The 20,657-nt window shown below is 42.5% G+C and overlaps 1 protein-coding gene across 1 annotated transcript; it reads left to right on the top strand.

The window, feature by feature from the left end:
- The first annotated feature begins 6,431 nt into the window (after positions 1-6,431).
- LOC134296174 (uncharacterized) lies at positions 6,432-11,400 on the top strand. Its single transcript, XM_062970376.1, has 2 exons — positions 6,432-7,859; positions 11,088-11,400. Exons 1-2 carry the CDS (start codon positions 6,447-6,449, stop codon positions 11,127-11,129), a joined length of 1,455 nt encoding a protein of 484 aa, XP_062826446.1. The 5' UTR covers positions 6,432-6,446; the 3' UTR covers positions 11,130-11,400.
- The last annotated feature ends 9,257 nt before the right edge of the window (positions 11,401-20,657 follow it).

Genomic DNA, 20,657 nt, shown 5'->3' with positions numbered 1-20,657 from the left:
TTCTTGATTTTTCTCCATCTTTTGCTTATCTTCCTTAACTTCTTTCATCTCTTTTTGTAGGTCCTTTATTTCCCTCTTTACTTCAGTAAATTCCTCTGATAGTTCTTTTCTCATGTCTATCATTTGTTCTTGGAGTAGTTTTTGATTATCTGTGATTTTTTGGAGTTCCCTCATCACGTCCCTTAGATTTATATCGTCCGATAGAGATCCTTTTCTCCCTGTTGTTTTTTTTTCCTCCATCTTCAGTTTTTGTGAAGACATTTTCTCTTTCTTTTCTTTTTTATGCTAGGATTTAAAACAGGGTTAATATGATAGCAAAGCTTATCAGTTTCTTGCCCAGATCTATCTACAATCTTATTAACCAGTTCGTATAAATCTTTGTTCAGGTGCTTAACTTAGTTTCCTTAATTTGGTCTATAAAGAGAAGATCCTTATTCAAAATATACAAGGTATTATATCTGTATGCAATCAATTAGTACTATATAACATTCAGCAGGGTAAATGAATCTGATTTCTAAATATTAATTTGTGTGGGTTTAAATTAATTTTCCTTGTTTTTTTTTTCCCTTCCTTGTTACACTTTACTATAAGGGCCCCCCCCCCTTCCGGTTGTGGGAGGTCACTATGCTTAATGAATTATATGTCCTTCAGTATTTAATTGATGTGGTGGGTCTCTAGACCTATCCTACTCAGTAGAAACTCTGGAATATTCAATCCTCCTTTGTTTCTGTCACCTTAATGACCCCTTAGGTAAATAATTAATACTTTTGATTAAGCCCTCTTGTTAGTTAATTAATCCTTCTTTTCCCTCCTCCCACTTCTCTCCCCTTTGCGTTATAACTCAGTCTTTATAATTGTTTATGTGGTCTTCCCAAGCTTCCGTACAGGTAATCCAATTTACTATACAATTTAATCTCCCCACTGTCCACTGTCCACACTTAATAATCTTCTTCTTTCCTCTTCTCAGCAATCTACAGCTATCCGCTATTCTTCTCTTCCTTCTTGTGATTGATTCTCGTCTAATCTGGCTATCTGTCCTCTCGCCCAACTAACACCTCTCTAACCGTCTGCTTCTCGTCCTCGTTCCACCTTATCCTTCTCGTCACGCCCGATGCCTCCCTGTTTCCTCGTCTGCTTCTCGTCCTCGTTCTTCAGACCCCTCACTCCTCCTCAGGATTCTTCTCCCTCTTACCGTCTGCTTCTCGTCCTCGTCCCGACGCTCCCCGCTGCCTCCTGGGCCGGCTTCTCCACTCTCCAAACTCTTCCGACCCTTCCACTCCACAGGTCTGGCCTTCAATACACTCTCTCACCACCCCTCCTTCCAGTCTTCAGTGTTGACTATTTAGTCCTCCACTCTCTTAGCAGCTGCTTTCTCCTTACTCCCCTCTTGTTTCTCTTTGTTTCTCCTTCCGTTTACCTCTCCTTCCGCTTCCTGCCTCCTTTTCGCTCCCCTCCGGGTCTCCTGGGATCTCTGTGACGTCAAAGCCCAATAGACAAAACAATGGGCTCTCAAGGCCGATGCTTATCTCTCCTTGTTCCTGGTTCTTGAATTAACTCCTTCTTTACCTCCTCCTCCCGAACTTGGCACCCTTCCAATCGGCCCGGCAATGGCGGATTGGATATGGATATACAGAGGCTCAATAATGATAAAGGTTAGTCTCTTTTTTCCTGACTTTTATTCTTACTCTTAGTCTCGTTCTTCCTTACGATCGCACCGGGATTTATAGGGGCATTACCTTATTCGCCGCTCTCTCTCTCCGCTTCCCTCCTCTTCTCTTCTTTTTGTTCCTTTTTCCCGCTGTCACCGGTTTATAGTAGCTGTGTTTCGATCCATTCTTAAATCTTTGAAATTTGTTATAAACTTCTCTCTTCTTCAATCTTTGGAAGTACGGCTAGCGTCTGATTCGGACAAACATGTCCCTCAGCCTCTCTGACCCGCTGCCACTGCCCGTGACCGTTGTGCTCTCAGCTAACCTCCTTGAGGGAGATCAACTCCGAGATCTACGGTTGGGGTCTCGGTGGGTTCGCTGCCTCTCGGGACTCAATCCGCCCGAGAGAGGGGGCGAAAAATCTGCCCTACCCGGTCTAAGAGAGACTTGGTGACCGAGAGACTCTCGATCACTCGTCCAAACACCATGCTGCCATACCCGGAAGTCACCATAATAGCCCCATTCTTGAGGTGTTGCCAATGTTATTCTGCACTTTATTGTCCATTTCAACTGTGAAATTACCTTCCCCATTTCGGCACATTCTCTGGGTTCTATGAATTAGTCTCCTGTTTTTATATTGTATGCTTCATGTCGATTTTAAAGATTGTTTTACTAATATTGATGCTTTTATTGGTATAATTGTTTTATTGCTGTGTTATTGATATTTGATTGTTTTATCGGGCTAGGCCCCATGTAAGCCGCCCCGAGTCCCTTCGGGGAGATGGGGTGAGGTAGAAAAATAAAGTTATTATTATTATTATTATTATTATTATTATTATTATTATTATCTGACATGAGGATCACTAGCTGCCATTGTTTATCATAAAGAAATCTAGGTGAGATTTCTGAAAAGGTGTCACTAGCCTTGATGTAGCTGCTGGGACATAATTTTTATCACAAGCATCCCAACATGCAGTAAGAGGGATATGAAAGTGCTATAGAGGAACCTAAGAACTGGGAAACTGAAAAGACCCAGGACACAAAGTGGCCAAGAGATATTATATGAGAATCAAAGTGACCAAAGTTGTTATTATTGTTGTGTGCCTTCAAGTCATTTCAAACTTCTGGCAACCCTATCTTTTTTTTCTTGGGCTGAGATTATGTGACTTACCTAAGGTCACCCAGTAGGTTTCCATGGCCAAATGTGGAATTGAACCCTGGCTTCTAGATGCATAGTCCAATGTTCAAACCACTATACCATGCTGGCTCTTGGCTGAAGTTACATGGAAGAAGTATGGTAGCTGGCTGCAATGCGTGCACTTGAAGGAAGGGTGGATTACATGTAGCCTAGTGCACATGATGCAATAGCAAAGGCTGAGTGTTCAAGAATAAGTTATCCATTTACCCCTCAAAAGTGGAAAAAACACAACAACCCCTTTGATAGATGCATTTTTGAATGGAAATTTTTGAGTTGAAAACTGTGTCAAACATCTAGAAAGGGATTACTGGCTACAGCTCCCAGAGTCCCCTGGACACTATGTTCACTGGACATAATGTTCACTGGACTTGTAATCTAAATTGCAACCCTACTGAGTTCTATTCAGGTGAAAGGAGAACTAAGAACTTCTTCACTTCTTTATTTAAGCAATTTGGGGGGAGAACAAATTAAGTTGGTTTGCTGAGGGAAATGAGAGGAAAAACCCTCCCTCGCCTGTACTTAATATTTACTGCATGTACTGGATATGTACAAAAATTATGTAAATCAGGAAGAATAAAATGAATCGAGAAGAATTAAGATCATTTGATAGATTGAAGGATTATGGAAGCAAAATTGTTTACACACTTTCATCCTTATTAATGCAATATATAAACAGAAAATTAATAGCTTTTGCACGTACACACCACCTTAAAAATATGGAGAAACTGGGGATCACTTTTGTGTGCTCTAGACTGAATTGCTCTTCTGGAGATAATGCTTGAGATCCTGAATCTTTTTTTGAAGTGGAAATCAACACTGATGTAATTAAAAGCAAATTGTGCCAGAATCAGTGTTGTCAGGTTGAACATGAGACAGGGTGCCTGTAGCTTCAATGGTTAGCAAATCCTTGATTGTGCTGTAAAATTCTATCAGGTAGAACTATGGTGCAATAGAGCATTGTCTCCTTCACTCCTCCAACCCACGTTTTAGCTAATGCAACACCCTCCAAAATAAAAGCATCTTCAGTTTCATGAGTTCAGTTTGAGGACTAGAGCTGGATATTTCTCTATTCTCTCTACCCTAGTTATACTCAGCAAGTAAATAAGGGATATATCACTTAAAATGTGGGTTTGAGGGATGAGAGTAGTAGGAGATGTGCCAAAGTTTCAAATGATAGAATTGTATATACAGTAGAGTCTCACTTATCCATGGATAATGAGGAGAGTTTAAGGAGAAACATATTAAACACCAAATTAGGTTATGATTTTACAAATTAAGCACCAAAATATCATGTTATACAACAAATTTGACAGAAAAAGTAGTTCAATAGGCAGTAATGCTACATAGTAATTACTGTATTTACGAATTTAGCACCAAAATATCATGATGTATTGAAAACATTGACTACAAAAAGGCGTTGGATAATCTAGAACATTGGATAAGTGAATGTTGGATAAGTGAGACTCTACTGTATCTCCTAGATTAAGAATCTTCTAATAGTTAGAACTACAGGAGCCCTACCATGTATTCAACATCATGGTTTTGCTGAATAGTGACATTGCGCAATTGATTGTGGAACATGCTGCCCTAGAGTGTGATGGGGTCTCCTTTCCTGTAGGTTTTAAACAGAGATTGGATGGCCATCTGGCAAGAGTGCTTGGATTGTGTGTTCCTGCATAGTACAGAATTGGATGGACCTTGGGGTCTCTTCCAAGTCTATGATTCTATATCTATCTGTTTGACAAAGTGCCTTTTGTACCACTAGTGGGGAGTATGCAGTGACTGTTTTTGCATTCCCGGTGAACAAAGTGGTACACTGAAAGTTCTGAAAAAATGATTATGTAACATCAGAGAATGAAGATTAGTATAACTTCAATCCTGTTAGTTAATTCCTACTAGAAGAGAGCCATTGATTCAATCATTGAATGGTGCTCAAAAGTTTTAAGTGGAGGGCCGGTTCACAGTCCCTCTGACTGTTGGGGGGCTGGACTATGATGAAATAGTCAAAAATTGGGATTGTTCTTATTGTGTGCCTTCAAGACGTTTCAGACTTAGGTCAACACTAAGTCTAAAGTTTAGGACAGGGGCCAGGTAAATCTGGCCCACAGGCCTTAGTTTGAGGGCCCCTGGTTTGGACTAACAGTTGAATGTGAAATGGTTTTACTTCTAGAACTCCACTTATGCATACATGAATTGGATAGTCCATCACACAACTGCTAAAAAAATGAAATCATGTGTATAACAAAACCTATTTGTATGTATGACAACAACTGGATTGCAGCCCCTATTAAGAATAGGGACTGCATTGTGGCAACCCTGATGCCTCTAGGAAGGCTACAAAGAAGCCTGAAGATGGGAAGGAGATATATCTTACACACCTCAAAAGCATATGTCTCATATTATATGGGTATTTTATTTTAATTATTCTGCTGTCACACTGTTAGGAGACACAGAAATAGATTTTTGGATCTTCATGCAACTGCAAGAACGAAGCACTGCAGTTTGCATCACAAAGGCATCTGAGGCTCCCCATGACTATATTTGATTGGGGCATACAGATAAGCAATTAATTTAAATTAGACTCTCTGAGGTTCATGTAGCAAAATACCTGCTCATTAATTTGCATCTTTCAGGAAAAGCATCCAGTTAAGTTCATTTTAATTTTTCCAGGGCAGTTACACTAAAATAGGATGGGGGGAAAAATCTGATATTCCAAGGTTTCCATTTGATGAATTGAATGTTTCCCCCCTTTCAATGCTATGTTGAGCTTTCATAAACTGGATTATTTGGAGGCAAGGGAGGGAGCAGCAATACAATGAGACAGGTAATGCTCAGAGATTGTGACTATGTCTGTCCCAAGATTACTCACTGTGGTTATGCATTGGAACCAAGATCTTCCCAATTTAAAACCAACATTTTAGAGCAGGCATGGGCAAACTTCAGCTGTTAGGAATTGTGAGAGTTGAAGTCCAAAACACCTGGATGGCCAAAGTTTGCCTATGCCTGCTTTAGAGAGTACAGCACATTTTAACGTATCTGTTCTTTTTGTGGAAATTATTACTGGTACCATGGTCTCAGTTGTCTGGTTGGAATGCCTGGTAACTAATGTTCCATGAGACCTATCTTTCAGCCAGCAAGTGACCCAGGAACCTAATGTTTGGGCCATATGTGTATTTTTTAGAAATGCTATGATATATAATGTTTATGTAACTGCATTTTAATATGTGTGTTTGTAGAACCTTTATACTGTCAGAACCCTGCTACTAGAGCCTGGATGTGGCTCTGAGTTTCAGGGTCACTGACATTGATAAGACACCTGCGTCCCAGGACTCGGAGGAGAAACGGCTGATGGACTTGGCGGGGAATTTGCGCGGGGTTTTACTGAGCGGGAAGAGACTGTTCAAATGAGGGGGAGGGTATATAAAGGAGGGTTGGCCGGAGCCTCCCATTCTTGGCTTTTCTGATGTTCATGTTTCCTACAGTAAAAGTTTCTGGTGATATCACAGAGAGTCTTGTGTGTTCATTCAGGAGCGGCTGTGGTGAGCTGACACTAAGCCAAGAATATCGGACACCATCCCGCTGTAGCGGTGAGGTGTAACATGCAAGTGGAGGATGAAGAACTCTTGGGCGCCGGAGGAGGAAGGTCGGAAAGGGCCACTCCCGAGACGGACGCTGAGTTCCACCAGCTGGCGGCCCTGGCGTCATCCACCGCTTATGCCCAGCCAAATGGGGTAACCCAGAGGCGCGGAGTGGTGCGGGGAGATAGCACCGGAGGAGAGGAAGGTTCACCTTCCCCAGGCCCGCAAAAGATGGTGTTTCTGGAGGAGAGGATGTCGGCGATGGAGACCACCCTGGCAGTGATGTCGAGGGCGATGGAGCGCCTGGCGGTTTTGGCGGAGCCGGAGCGAGGAAGGGAACTCCGGGCTAGCTCAATGTGGGACGTGAGCATGGGAAGCAGCCAGGGCTTTGCAGACCTCCCAGCACCGAAGGGAAGGGAAATGCGAAAGGAGCCCGGTGCCCGGCCCAAGATCCAAACGAGCCTGACGCGGGTGGAGGAGAGTGACGACGAAGGGGAAAAGCCTCCGAGAATCCCGGCTACGCTCCCAACTGAGACCCTGGTGCCCCTGGCGAATGCCGGGCGTGGCACAGGACAAAGGGAAGCAGCAGCGGGGCCCACTGGCCCGCAAGGGGGCTTGCGACGGGCGGAGGATTGGGGATTGCCACCACAGGGACCCCTACCGAGACGAGAGGAACTAAGGATCGAGTTTGGGGGAGAGTCCTCTGAACTGGATTTTTTCCTGACCACGGTGAGGGGCTATATGGAGGACAATGCCCACACTTTCAGAACGGAATCCAGCCGGGTACGGGCCATTGGTGCAGTGTTGAAGAGGGGAGCGGCCAGCTGGTACGTTCAACTACACGCGCGGCGCGACCCATGTCTGGGGTCACTCCGACGCTTTATGGGGGCCCTGGAGACCCGTTTCCGAGATCCACTGGAGCAGATCCGGGCGAGGGAGGAGTTGAAGACCGTCTCCCAGGGGCAGAGGTCGGTGTCTGAGTATGCGGAGGAGTTCCAATGCCTCGCTGAAAAGGTGCCGGAATGGTCTGCAGTGACAAAGATAGAACTCTTCAAAGAGGGGCTCAGGCGGGAGATCCTCTCCTGGGCGGTGCATCGTGATGAGCCTGACACACTGCGCGGATGGATTCAGCTGGCGGGGCGCGTCGAGACATCGCTGGCCCAGGCGAGGAGGCACCGAGGAGGGCTACAGCAGCGGCCGCAGATGAAAGAGGGGAGCCGGAAGGAGGGATCAACCCCAGCCGGGAGGAGAACGGAGCCGCCAGGGAACGTGAGCACCAGCAGGAGGGGCTGCTTCGTGTGCGGCCGTTTGGGCCACAGGGCTGCCGAGTGCTGGCAGAGAAAAGGGGAAGGCGGAGGCCCGCCCAAACCAAGAGCCGTGGCAGGGAAACGCGCCGAGGAAGAACCACCGATGAGGCACCACTCGGGGGGGTTGGTAAGTCAGGACAAAGCCATGATAGTGGTCCCCATTCAGCTGGAAAGTGGCAGCAAACAAGCAACCTGCAAAGCATTTGTGGATTGTGGATGTTCCAGGAACATCATCTCCCCTGAATTAGCCGAGGGATTGGGATGCGAAAGAACGAACCTAGAATCCCCAATAGCTTTTTCGCAGTTGGACGGATCCACAGCATCGGGATCATTAGCTAAGTACAGTGCCGAAGATGTAAAGTGTAAGATAGGGAGTTGGGAAGGAAAGGTGTCATTTGTGATATCACAAATAGCCAGCTATAATGTTATACTAGGCATGCCATGGCTGGGGCAGGCCAACCCGCAAATCAACTGGGAGGATAAGAGCATGATCTTCAGGATGAAGTTGGAAGAAGGGAGCCAGGAAGTGGAGAGAGAGCCGGGGAAAAGGGGGGAGGAAGACTCTATCAGGATAGCAGAACTGGCAGATAAATTACCCCCAGAGTATCGGGATTTTGTGGACGTATTTGATGAGAAGGAAGCAGACAGTTTCCCACCGAAGCGGAGAGTTGAAGTGAAGATAGAGCTAGTCCCAGGAGCAGAGCTTCCTAAGGCAAAAATATACCCAATGTCGGCTAGGGAAAAGGAGGAACTGAGAAAATACATTGATAAAAACCTAGCGAGGGGTTTCATAGAGCCTTCAAATTCCCCTCTAGGGGCGCCTGTGTTGTTCAGGCGCAAAAAGGACCAAACGCTGAGGCTCTGCATTGACTACAGGGGCCTGAATGCAATCAGTTCTGGAAATAAATACCCCCTACCTTTAGTGAAGGACTTGATCGCCCAATTATCGGAGGGACAGATATTCACTAAATTGGACTTAATTGAAGCATACCATAAATTGCAGATTAAACCAGAGGACAGGTGGAAGACGGCCTTCTCCTGTGCATTCGGATTATTCAATTATCGTGTGCTCCCTTTCGGTTTGTGCGGCGGAGGCGCCGCGTTCATGCAATTAATCAACGAAGTGTTGCATCCATTGTTGTACAAGGGAGTCTTTGTTTTTTTAGATGACATATTGTTAGTATCTCGGACTAAGGAGCAACACGTAGAACTAGTCAGGGAAGTCCTGCAAAAGTTGAGAGAAGCAAAACTGTATGCGAAGCTTGCCAAGTGCGAGTTCAATAAAGACCAGATAGACTTTCTGGGGTATAGGATTTCCTCCCAGGGAGTGGCGATGGACCCTGCGAAGGTAGAAGACGTGAGGGGGTGGGAAGCCCCCAAAACACGGAAGCAGCTGCAATCCTTCCTAGGGTTCGCAAACTTCTATAGAACATTTATCAAGGACTTTGCGCGCCTCACTTTGCCACTAACGGATTTGTTAAAGACTAAAGGTAGGGGAGAAACAGCCAAAGTGAAGGCCCCAGGGGCCAAACTGACCTGGACAATAGAATGCCAGGAAGCTTTCGAAGCCCTTAAAAAGCGTTTTACGGAGGAGCCTGTCCTACAGCACCCTGATATGTCTAAAGCCTTTGTATTACATTGCGATGCGTCAGACCGGGCATATGGGGCAGTTCTGCTACAGAAAGACGAGGGGGGGAACCTGAAGCCATGTGGCTATCTGTCAAAAAAGTTTAGTGATACCGAAAAAAACTGGCCGATTTGGGAGAGAGAAGCCTTAGCGATTCTAAAAGCACTAGAGTGCTGGAGACACTTCCTGGAAGGAAGTGGAACACCGTTTGAGGTGTGGACTGACCATAGAAATTTACAGTATCTAAGATCCCCTCGTAAACTATCAGCGAAGCAAATTAGATGGGCCCAATATTTCAGCCGTTTTGATTTCAGACTCAGATTCTTCCAGGGGAAACATAATATACTCGCTGACGCTCTCTCTCGGATGCCTCAGCACGGGGGAGGAATTCAGGAATCTGAAGGGAGTATTTTTCTTGATAAGCAATGGGGCCTGGCAGTACTAACTCGAGCACAAGCGGCCAAAGAAAACAAACGTACTGCCATTTCCACGGGGGGAGGAGAAATATGGGAGGAAGAGTTGAAGCGAGCGTATGGAATGGACAAATGGTTACAAACAAACAAAGAAAAGGGAGAATTGTGTGGGGATTTGGTGTTTGTAAATAAGAAATTGTATATTCCTGAATGTTTAAGACGAGAAATGTTAAGGAAGTACCATGATAACAAGGGTGCGGGTCATCTAGGCCCCACCAGGACTATTAAACTGTTGGCCAAACAATGCTGGTGGCCCGGAATGAGGAAAGACGCCAGGGGGTACGTCACGCAGTGTGAATTATGCGCAGAGGGAAAAACACCACCGGGGAAGCCCCAGGGGCTATTGCAGAAGGTGGTAGAGCCCATGAGGCCATGGGAATGCGTAGCCATGGATTTTGTAGGCGAACTACCCCCCAGCAGAGGCCACAGATACATTTGGACAATATTGGACTTATTCTCAAAACAGGCACACTTTGTGGCTCTGCCAAAACTTCCTTCAGCTGAAAAACTTGCTGATTTGTATGTGAAGCACGTATATCGCCTACATGGGTGTCCCGACAAGATAATTAGTGACCGGGGAGTCCAATTTACTGCAAAATTTTGGGGAAAATTCTTACAGCTGTTAGGAGCAGAAAGGAACCTGAGCTCGGCCTTTCATCCCGCGACCAACGGGGGGGTCGAACGTACCCAACAGACACTGTGCCAATTCTTAAGGATGTACACCAATTATAGACAGGATGATTGGGCGGACCTTCTTCCGTTTGCTGAGATGGCTTTTAACGGGGCCGTACATTCGGCCACAGGTCGTGCCCCATTCGAAATAGTATACGGACAGGAGGTGGCACCTTTCCCCAGGCTACCCGAGTGGAAGGAAGGGGAGGGCCAGACCGACGAGGAATGGCCGGCCAAAATCAAGCAAGGGTGGCAAACCGTGGTAGAGGCATTGCGGGAAACACAAAAGAAGTACAAGCTCTTTGCGGATCGTAGGCGCCGAGAGGGGGACAAATTGGGCGAAGGAGATCTGGTTTGGCTGAGCACAAAAAACCTAAAATTGGGATTCCCATCCAAGAAATTGGCTCCACGCTATATAGGACCATTCAGGGTAGCAAAAAGAATAAACGAAGTGACCTATGAGCTGAGGCTACCCAAGGACCTAGGAAAGATACACCCGGTATTCCATTGCAGCCTGTTAAAAAAGTATAAAGGAACTCTGGACGGCGGAGAACAATAGTTGTGTTTAATCTTTTCCTTCCAGGACGAAGGGGAGGAGGACGCCATGTCAGAACCCTGCTACTAGAGCCTGGATGTGGCTCTGAGTTTCAGGGTCACTGACATTGATAAGACACCTGCGTCCCAGGACTCGGAGGAGAAACGGCTGATGGACTTGGCGGGGAATTTGCGCGGGGTTTTACTGAGCGGGAAGAGACTGTTCAAATGAGGGGGAGGGTATATAAAGGAGGGTTGGCCGGAGCCTCCCATTCTTGGCTTTTCTGATGTTCATGTTTCCTACAGTAAAAGTTTCTGGTGATATCACAGAGAGTCTTGTGTGTTCATTCAGGAGCGGCTGTGGTGAGCTGACAGTATTTGTGTGTTTTTCACTGTGCTGTGACCCACCTTGAGCCATGAGGAGAGGTGGGTAAGAAAATAACAATAACAACAACAACAACAACAATATTTTGATCGCGTGATCGTATCTCCCCCTATGGACCTGTATGGGCCTTGAGATCAATCGGTGAGGCCCTCCATTCGCTCCCACCGCCATCCCAAGTGCGTGTGGTGGGGACGAGGAAGCCGGCCTTCTCGGTAGTGGCCCCCCAGCTCCATTATGCTCTCCCTAAAGAGATCAGATTGGCTCCCACGTTGCCCACTTTTTGAAAGTAATTAAAAACCTGGTGGTTTCAACAGGTCTTTGAGTAAAATTAGCCTCATTAGCCAAATCGGACTCTACTCTGGTACACTGCTCACCTCTCGGCCCTAAGATATGTGCACAAGTTTTTCTATCCTAATATGCACTATGTTAATCTGTCCTGATTCCTGCCCCCTTGAACGAAGGTTCTCACTGTGATTGTTTATTCTATTTATTGTTAATCTTAAGTGAATTGTTTTTTCTTGTTTTAATGACGCGATATTACTGTATTAAGTTATTGTATGTTGTATGTTGTTTTGCACTGGTTGGAAACCACCCTGAGTCCCTTCGGGGAGATTGAGCGCTATACAAATAAAGTTTTATATTATATATTTATATATATCTTTCTGCACCTTCCAACAGCCCATTGCATCCCACTGTTATAACCCCTTTCTGCTAATTTGTGATGTCTGGGTGATTCAATAGAAGGGCATGGAAGCAAAGCTTGTACACTGCCTCCAATACATTTGTCCTTCCCTGCTCTTCATATTTAAAATGCATTTCAATTGTATTGATTATATTTTAACTGTATTTTATCCTAAACCAGACACAGTATTATTTAATTGTTTTTTAAAAAAAAAAATGTATTCATTTTATTTGAAATGGTGACCAAAGTGTGTGGTTGTTAGCCGCCTTGAGTCCCCATGGAGAGAACGGCATTGTATAAATAAAGTAAATAAATCTCTACATCTTGTCAAAGCAACAGCATAAGTAACCTGCCATGCATGCTTAGTCCAACTGTTGTCAAGTATTCTCTGCAGAGAATCACAGAATTATAGTTGAAAGTGACCCCAATGGTTATCCAGTCCAACCCCATTCTGCCATGTAAGAACACCCAATCAAAACACATCCGATGACCATCCAGCTTTTGTTTTAAAACGTCCTGATAAGGTGACTTTATCACCCTCCGAGGCAGCAAACTCCACTGTCAAATATTGCTAACCAGCAGGACATTCTTCTTAATTCTAACTGCAATCCCTTTTCCTATAGTTTGAATACATTGCTTCATATCCTAGTCTCTAGAGTAGCAGAAATCAAGCTTGTTTCCTCCTCAAGCTGGATTTACCATTTGTTAAATGAAGAAAGTAAACAGAACAGAGCTCAATTCATTCAGTGTTCATTTGTTTCAAAGGAAGGCAAAGAAGAATGGATGAATTTTACAGGACTCTCGTGCTGGATTCCATTCAGAGCAGTGTGCAGCTGTATGTGTCAATTCTTTTCCTCCCACTGAATAGAAGCAAAGCTATTTCCAGAGGCCATTCCTGGCCATTGTAATATTACTTACCCACAATGCATCAGACTCTGTTTTGCTCTGGGATTTTGTAAGGAAAATGCCTATAAAAAACCTCCTGTTCATCCTTGGAATTGTCTGCTCTCATGGACTTTTCATTCTTTAAGAGAAATTACAACAGGGATGGTGTTGGTCCACCATTTTTCACTAAGCCATAGCATTGAGACAGAAGATGTTTGGCCTCTAAAAAGGATAGACTTGCTCAGCTAGTCAAAAAGGCTGTGTTTGAAAGAATGAGTCATTGAACACCATTACCTATCCTCACAGACATAGTGCCAGAAGTTGTTTTGGAGTAAGGAAGGGAAAAACTGCATATGCCTGTATGCATGTATCTTTGGAAGATTTTGTTCTCTTTAATGGCAGGAGAACAAATCAAGCAAGCTCCCAAACTAGATGAATTCTCCACATTTCACAAAAATCAGAGAAAATTGCAAAGAGGAAGAGGAGGAGGAGGAGGAGGAGGAGGAGGAAAAAAGCCAGCCTTGATAGGAGCAGACAAGCTTGCAGGTCACAAACAGAGCAGCCACAACAACTGAGAGCAGAAGCAAAGGAGTCATTTTCAGAGATGTGTCAAAAGAAGGTGAAAAAGTTTCCCTCCAAGGCACAGAAGTAGGAGGAAAAATACTCTAACAAAAGGAAAGAGGGCAGCATGGTTCATCTTCCTCCTAACACTCCCCAGGTGTTTGCATTTGGCTGACAAATGGGCTTTAGGCAAATCTCAGCTCTTCCTTGTATCATCAGAGAATGTTAAAAAAAGAAGAAGGAGATCCACATTTTTATACATATTTTTATTTTTGGTGAAAGTATTTATCTCAAGAGACAAGTAAGAATAGACTGCTGTCTGCCCTAGCTCCACATCAGAAAAAGAAAAATCTATGTAATTGTAGCGGGGAGTAGGGAAGGAAGGAACTTTGATGCATATTTCACTGGGGAGCTTAAAGAACGCACACAGCCTTTGGAAGGCAAAAAGAACGAATGAACGAGCGAAGATGCCAAAAGAAACAAAGGGCATTCTGCCAAGGTATAAAGAAGGGAGAAGTAAAAAAAAAAATCAGCCTGGGTGCATACAGGTTGCCACAGAAGCAATGACCCTAGAAAAAGAACAGTTTCAATAAAGATTTCTGAAGAAAGGCATTTAATGTAAGAGGTTAAACAAAATCCCAGAGAGGGGGGAAAAGGAGAAGAAGAAGAAAGAACAGAAGAACAGAAAGAAGTAAATGGAGATATGGCTCAACTGATAAAGAGTCAAAGCCGCCAGAAGATATTTCATCTGATGAATATTTTATGCATTGAAAGAAATGTTGGGGAATGGAATATACAAAGGATAGATGCTTCTTCGAGAGTTCTTTTTTGTAAGGTGTATCACTGTGTGTTTGTTTTAACGTGTCTGCAGAATATGGTTGTTTGAATGCTGGGTTTGGAATCCAGAAGGTGAGGGCTTGAATCCTTGTTCAGCCAAAAAATAGATGATCCTTGGCAAGTTCCACTCTCTCAGCTTCAGAGGAAGCCAATAACAAACCCACTTTATATATCTTGCCAAGAAAATCGTAGGCACATAACAACAGCAACAACAGGAAGACATTTTACAACTAGGTAGTTTTGAAGGTCCTAGTTTCCAGAGCAGCGGAAAACAAGTTTGCTCTTTCCTCAATGGGGCATCCTTTCAAGTATTTCAACATGGCTGTCATGTCCCTTTTCAGTCTTCTTCTCTCCAAGCTAAACATACCCAGGTTATGAAGCCATTTCTCGTAGGACTTGGCCTCCAGACCTTTGATCATTTTGGTTGCCCTTCTCTGGGCACATGCCAGCTTGTACACCTTATGAAGATAGCCTGGAGATAATTTTAAACACTATATATATATATATATATATATATATATATATATATATATAACTTTGTGCATTAAACAAAGTTTGCATACCTGCACCATTGAAGAACAAAGGTGTCATTATCCCAGCCATGGTGACCATTCTGGATTTTGGAGTATTCCATATAAGGGATGCTCATATGCATATTATATACATAGCCCAGAGATCATTTTACACACAATATTTTTAATACTTCTGTGCATGAAACATGTGTACATGAAACCATCAGAAAACAAAGGTGTCACTATCTCAGTTATCCATATGGGTAATTCCAGATTTTGGAATTTTTCAGAATTTCAGTTAAGGGGTGCTCAATTTGTATTCCATGCATTTCTGAGAGTATAGAGAACATATTCTCCCAAAACATTGCATCAAAACTGCAAGTCTTTTGATGAAAAAAGTATCAAGGTAACCTAGACCCATCCATGCTATTTTAGTCAAGGTCTCAGCCTCAGTCGCCAAAGTGACGGATGAGTTTGCGTGGGGTTTTGGCAAGATAGCAGAGCGAGGGACAGAGACTCATTTATCAAAACTAGTTCTGGTGTGTGCCAACATCACAGGCAGGGACTTTGTTCACATCGCACTAAATTTGTGAAATGTCTTCGCCCATGAAATTGCATGAATTAAGCAAATCTCCCCCTAATTCAGGAAACTGGCAAGTCTTTTCCTCAATTCATGAAATATACCTGACAAAGGGTGCCAAATTGCCAATTTATGGAAAGTGTAGCTTGTTTCTCAACTGAACTAGAAGCATTGTGGTTGATGGCCACAGCTTAATCATAGGATATTTGCTTGAAATTCATGAACTAGGGAATGTTGTCTTTAGGTCTCTGTGCAGCTCCATAAAATCTTATTAATGTCCCACTTTCCTAAAGAAGCCTCAAAATGGCCTGAGCCACTTTGAATCTCCTTTAGGAGAGTCAAAAGGTTGGATATTAATAATAAAAAGTTGTTGTTGTTGTTGTTGAAAATTGTATTTTAAAAGCTTTGTTCCAGTACTCACTGAAATATTTTTAAGAGCAAATCTTTTCTGTTACTTGCCTTGAAGATGAAAATAAATAAAACTTCTTATGGAATTAGTTGCACTAGTCATTACTTTCCCGTTCCTTTCCTTTATTATTTAAAGGTGGGAAAATACAATATATGACATTTTAAAACTTTATGAAAAACACATTATGTAACATTTATAAAACCCTATGAAATTACCTATTCAAATGTTCTTTAATGTTAACTTTGAAAAGGAACAAAAACATTACATATTTTGCTGACAATTTTATTTTCTTCTTCCTTATAACGTTGTTTTTGAAATGTTGCATCATTACATCTCTGTTAAGTCAAAAGGAACAAGTTACAGAAAACTACATTACTTGTAACCAGTGGCTTCAGAGAAATGTCTTTGAGGAAAAAAACATTTTAAAATGTTTGGGAAATCTCAAAAACCTAAGAGCTCGTTGAATATCATCTTCTGTTACTAGGGCAGTGATGTAAGGGTCATCATCCCATTTCTCTTACAAGGGAAAAAAGAATACACTTTGCTGAATAACACTCCGAAGAGAATTAATGTTGAGGGGTGGGTTTTTTTGCAGAGGGAGGGGGGGATTTGCAGAATTTTTACTGTAGCGATATATCTAACCAAAGCCTAAAATGAAAATACCATGGGATTTTATTGGCAAGACTTATTCACAAGGCCTTTGCCCTTACAATTCTTTGAATATTTCCATGATCTAGTGAAAATTCAAATTCTGGTCTTCACAAGGTCTTTAGCTTCACTGCCAAAGGGTGCTGGTGCCTCACTAGATTAAAATCTCAGGATGGCTCATGTTATTGAGCCAAAGCAGTTAAAGTAAAGATAGCAGCATTAATTCTACAGTGTAGATGCACCCTGAGTTACATTATTATGGTAAAAATGTGAAATAACTTCAGTTTTTGGCTTTTTTTAGTTACATGAGTGTGACCTTATTAAATTGTATGACAAAGAATATTGTCCAGTTCTGACTCTCAAACTATGCTCTCAGTATGGGTACTGAACATCTTATTCTAATCCTTGAGTGGATTTATTTTTTGTGTCAAGACAAACAAGGACAATATATTCCATTCTCTCTTCCTCCTTTCTTTTAAAAACACATTAAGATAATAATTCTATACTGACTCAGTTAAATTATACTTTTGTGTTATAATTCTATAACTCTAAAATAGAGATCAGAGAAGACAAAATTTGGCCCGCAAAAATTTGGCCCAACTAAGCAAACTATGTCCAACTTGAAGATCCCTTAAGCAGTTCAAAGAAACTGCTAGAAACTAGCTTGCAAAAGAACAGAATAAGTGGATTAAGAAATGACACCAACCAGAAAAAGTTGTGAAAATTCAAAGAATTATATCTTAAGAACTTTCATTTCTCTAAGCCTATCTGGAAAAGTTCATTTTTGAATTTTTTTTAACTTAAAATCCACAAATGTCTTCATATTCAGGTCAGAGATAACTTTTATAAAATATGACATACTGTAGAGGAGAAGGCAAAACTGAGAGATTTTAACTTTCCTTATCCAGCCCTTCTTGCCTAACTCCTATTTCATTTATATCTTGCCTTTTTCAAACAAATGGTGCCCAAGGCAGCTTCCAGTTAGATATTGCAAGCCCATAAAACGAATAAAAACAGAAGATCTGAAAAAACAATTCAAATGCTCAGCCACTCATCTAGTCCTTTCAGAAATAACCTTGGCCTTTTGTCAAAGGTTACCTAAATGAAAAGTGTTATTGCTTTTTGTTCCCAGAATGATAACAGGAAGGGAACCAGACAAAGAGTTCCAGTCACAAGCACAGAATGCCAAGAGGAACTTTCACCTGGAAGAGGACACAGGGCTTTATTCCAGAAGCTGGAGACCCCAACCTCCTTTCCTAGCTTCTTTGATGAGTCCTCCTCTCAGCCACCTTCAATTGCTTTCCATTGATACTGCTTTGTATTGATACAGTTGCTTTTTATTCAAAGAGGGCATCTAGGATGCCCCCAAGATTCTGAAATGTAAGATTATATCACACAACACTAAAAATTGGCATGGTCCAAGCCAGCGTATTTTGCATCTCTTTGTATAGCTGTGAAAGTTAAAGAGTCAAGAAAGCAGATAGAAAGAAAATCAACTCAGTTGAGATGTAATGCTGGAGAACAGTTCTGCAGATACCACCAGCTGATATAAAGACAATAAATGGGTCCTAAAGCAAACCAGGCTGGAATTCTCCCCAGAAGATAACTAACTGGAGATTTGTACTTTGGACGTATCATGAGAAGACATAGCTCACTAGAAAAAACAATGATGCTTAGTAAGATGGAGGGCAGTAGGAAAAGAGAAAGATGGCATTCCGGACTCCAATCCAGATGCCAATCCAGAGTCAGATGCCATTCCACACTCAATTGGTTTTGAGTCTGCAAAGAATTGAACAGGACTGTTGGGATAGGGTGGTTTAGAGGTCTCCATAGGGTTACCACAAACTGAAAGCAGCTAGCAACAACATAGGGTGCTGAACCTGTTTGTGGGGTGGAAGTCGGTATTTTGGATAGTTACATTAAAATCTGAACTTGGTTTGATCCCCCACTTTATGGAAGCCATCAACCACCACTAGTCAGAATCTTCACTAATTTTCATCTTGAATGAAGTTATGAACAATCTGATGGATTTTCTTCCCACTGGGGGAAAATGTTTCAAAATGGTACATGTTCTCAAATCTTCCACCTCAACCACCAGTCATGTGTTGCAGTGGAAAAAAAGCCAATGGGATTTTGGCCTGCATCAATAGGAGTGTCTAGATTCATGGAAGTCATGCTACCCCTCTATTCAGCCTTGGTCAGACCACACCTGGAATCAGACTGCGTCCAATTCTGGGCACCGCAGTTGAAGGGAGATGTTGACAAGCTGGAAAGTGTCTAGAGGAAGACAACTAAAATGATTAAGGGTCTGGAGAACAAGCCCTATGAGGAGTGGCTTAAAGAGCTGGGCATGTTTAGCCTGCAGAAGAGAATACTGAGAGGAGACATGATAGCCATGTATAAATATGTTAGGGGAAGTCATAGGGAGAAGGGAGCAAGCTTGTTTTCTGCTGCCCTGCAGACTAGGTCATGAAACAATGGCTTTAAACTACAGGAAAGGAGATTCCTGTAGGTCTCTTCCAACTCTATGATTCTACAGTTCTATGAATAATTGTTTGAGGGGGTTATTGTAAGAAATCTATGAGTTCTGGAAAGATGGCTTTAGTAATTGGTGAATGGCTATAGGGATTATCATTATCTACAATGAACTTGGGGGGGGGGGGGAGAGATATCAACCGGTGTAAGGTGGACAGGATTTCAGTTGTAGGCCATCACTCAAATGCTTCCACCCAGCTGCCCTGTCCCACTTCTGTGCACTATAGAAATTTCATTTGCAGCCATCTAGGCATGGAGAACTTTATGCACTGAGGACATTTCACTATTAATGGAGGTTAGTATTAAAACTGTACATATACCCCAAGCATTTTATCAAGGGTTGAACAGATAAATTGCTCAACTGGTCTTTAAAAGAACACATAAAAAGGAAGTCTGTTAAAAGATGTTTTAAACTGGCTATCCCTTTGATGGAGTCAAACAAATGAACAAGCACTTGCAACAACGTAATACATTTTTCTGTAAAGTAATGGAATTTGACAGGCTACAAACATGCCTGAAATAAGTGATACCAATGGAAAGAGAAAACCCATAGATAATAGCAGAAGGTCAAGCAGAATAAATGGCATCTCAGCATCAAAACAAGGCTAGCCATGGTAGACAAAACATACAATTGTACATTTAATGGATCCCCAATGGATACTACATGCTCTAAATGGAAGTAAATTGATGTTACTTGTGTTGGCATTGATTGGTGAGTGAGGAGGGAAAAATACATATATAAGTCAGAGGTTGATGGAAAATGTCACAAAAATCTTCAAATCATGGCAGAATTAGTCTGTTAGAAGTGGTGGAGAGAAAAACACAACTTCTGGGAAGGATAAGAAATAACCTGAAATTGTAAACATATGAAGCACCCATGTTTAGAGGTGTTTTGTGGTTATGAGTCTTGTTTGAATTTTTTAGGATTGGTGTTAATGTTGTTTTTAAAACCCTTTGCATCTCTCTAGACTTTTCTTGTGAAGTTTGGGGTATATTTGGAAGAACCCAAAATCCAAAGTAGACACAAGAGTTCCAAAATTTCAGTATAGCAAACCCAATGAGTTTAAATGCTCAGTCTTTCATAAGCATTTCTCAGAGTAAGTGCCAACATTTGGTTGAGTTTTTGGCTACATATGGACCAGAACAGGAGAGTTTAATTTTTTGCCCAGTTCTGACATGAATGTAACCCCAATCTTGCTCTGTTTTTTTTTATTCCAGAGTTTCCTCTGTCGTTTGAGCTTCCAACAAATTGTGAAGGGTCTTAGATTTAATAAGGGTCTTCTGAAATAGGCCAGTGACACATGGTACATGACTCTCCCTCTCTCCAAGAGAAAGAGTACTTTTTCTTTACTCAGCTTAGAATGGAAGGATCCATGTAACTGACAATTCAATGAAGACAAAGAATGGGGATGAGGTTGTCAAGAATATCTTTTGCCTTAGTGAAGATTTCTGCTATCTGTAGCACTGTTTCAAAGGACTAACTTCCTCCCATAAAGTAGACTATTGCTGAATATCCTCAGCTTCTTGTACCTTCTTTTTTTCTGAAATCTAGGAACAGCTATTCCAATAGCCTTATTTGACCTAT

The sequence above is a fragment of the Anolis carolinensis genome, chromosome 1, assembly GCF_035594765.1.
Source record: "Anolis carolinensis isolate JA03-04 chromosome 1, rAnoCar3.1.pri, whole genome shotgun sequence".
NCBI lineage: Eukaryota > Metazoa > Chordata > Lepidosauria > Squamata > Dactyloidae > Anolis > Anolis carolinensis.
Note: the sequence above shows the minus strand (reverse complement) of the source record. Positions and strands in the feature narration are given on the sequence as shown.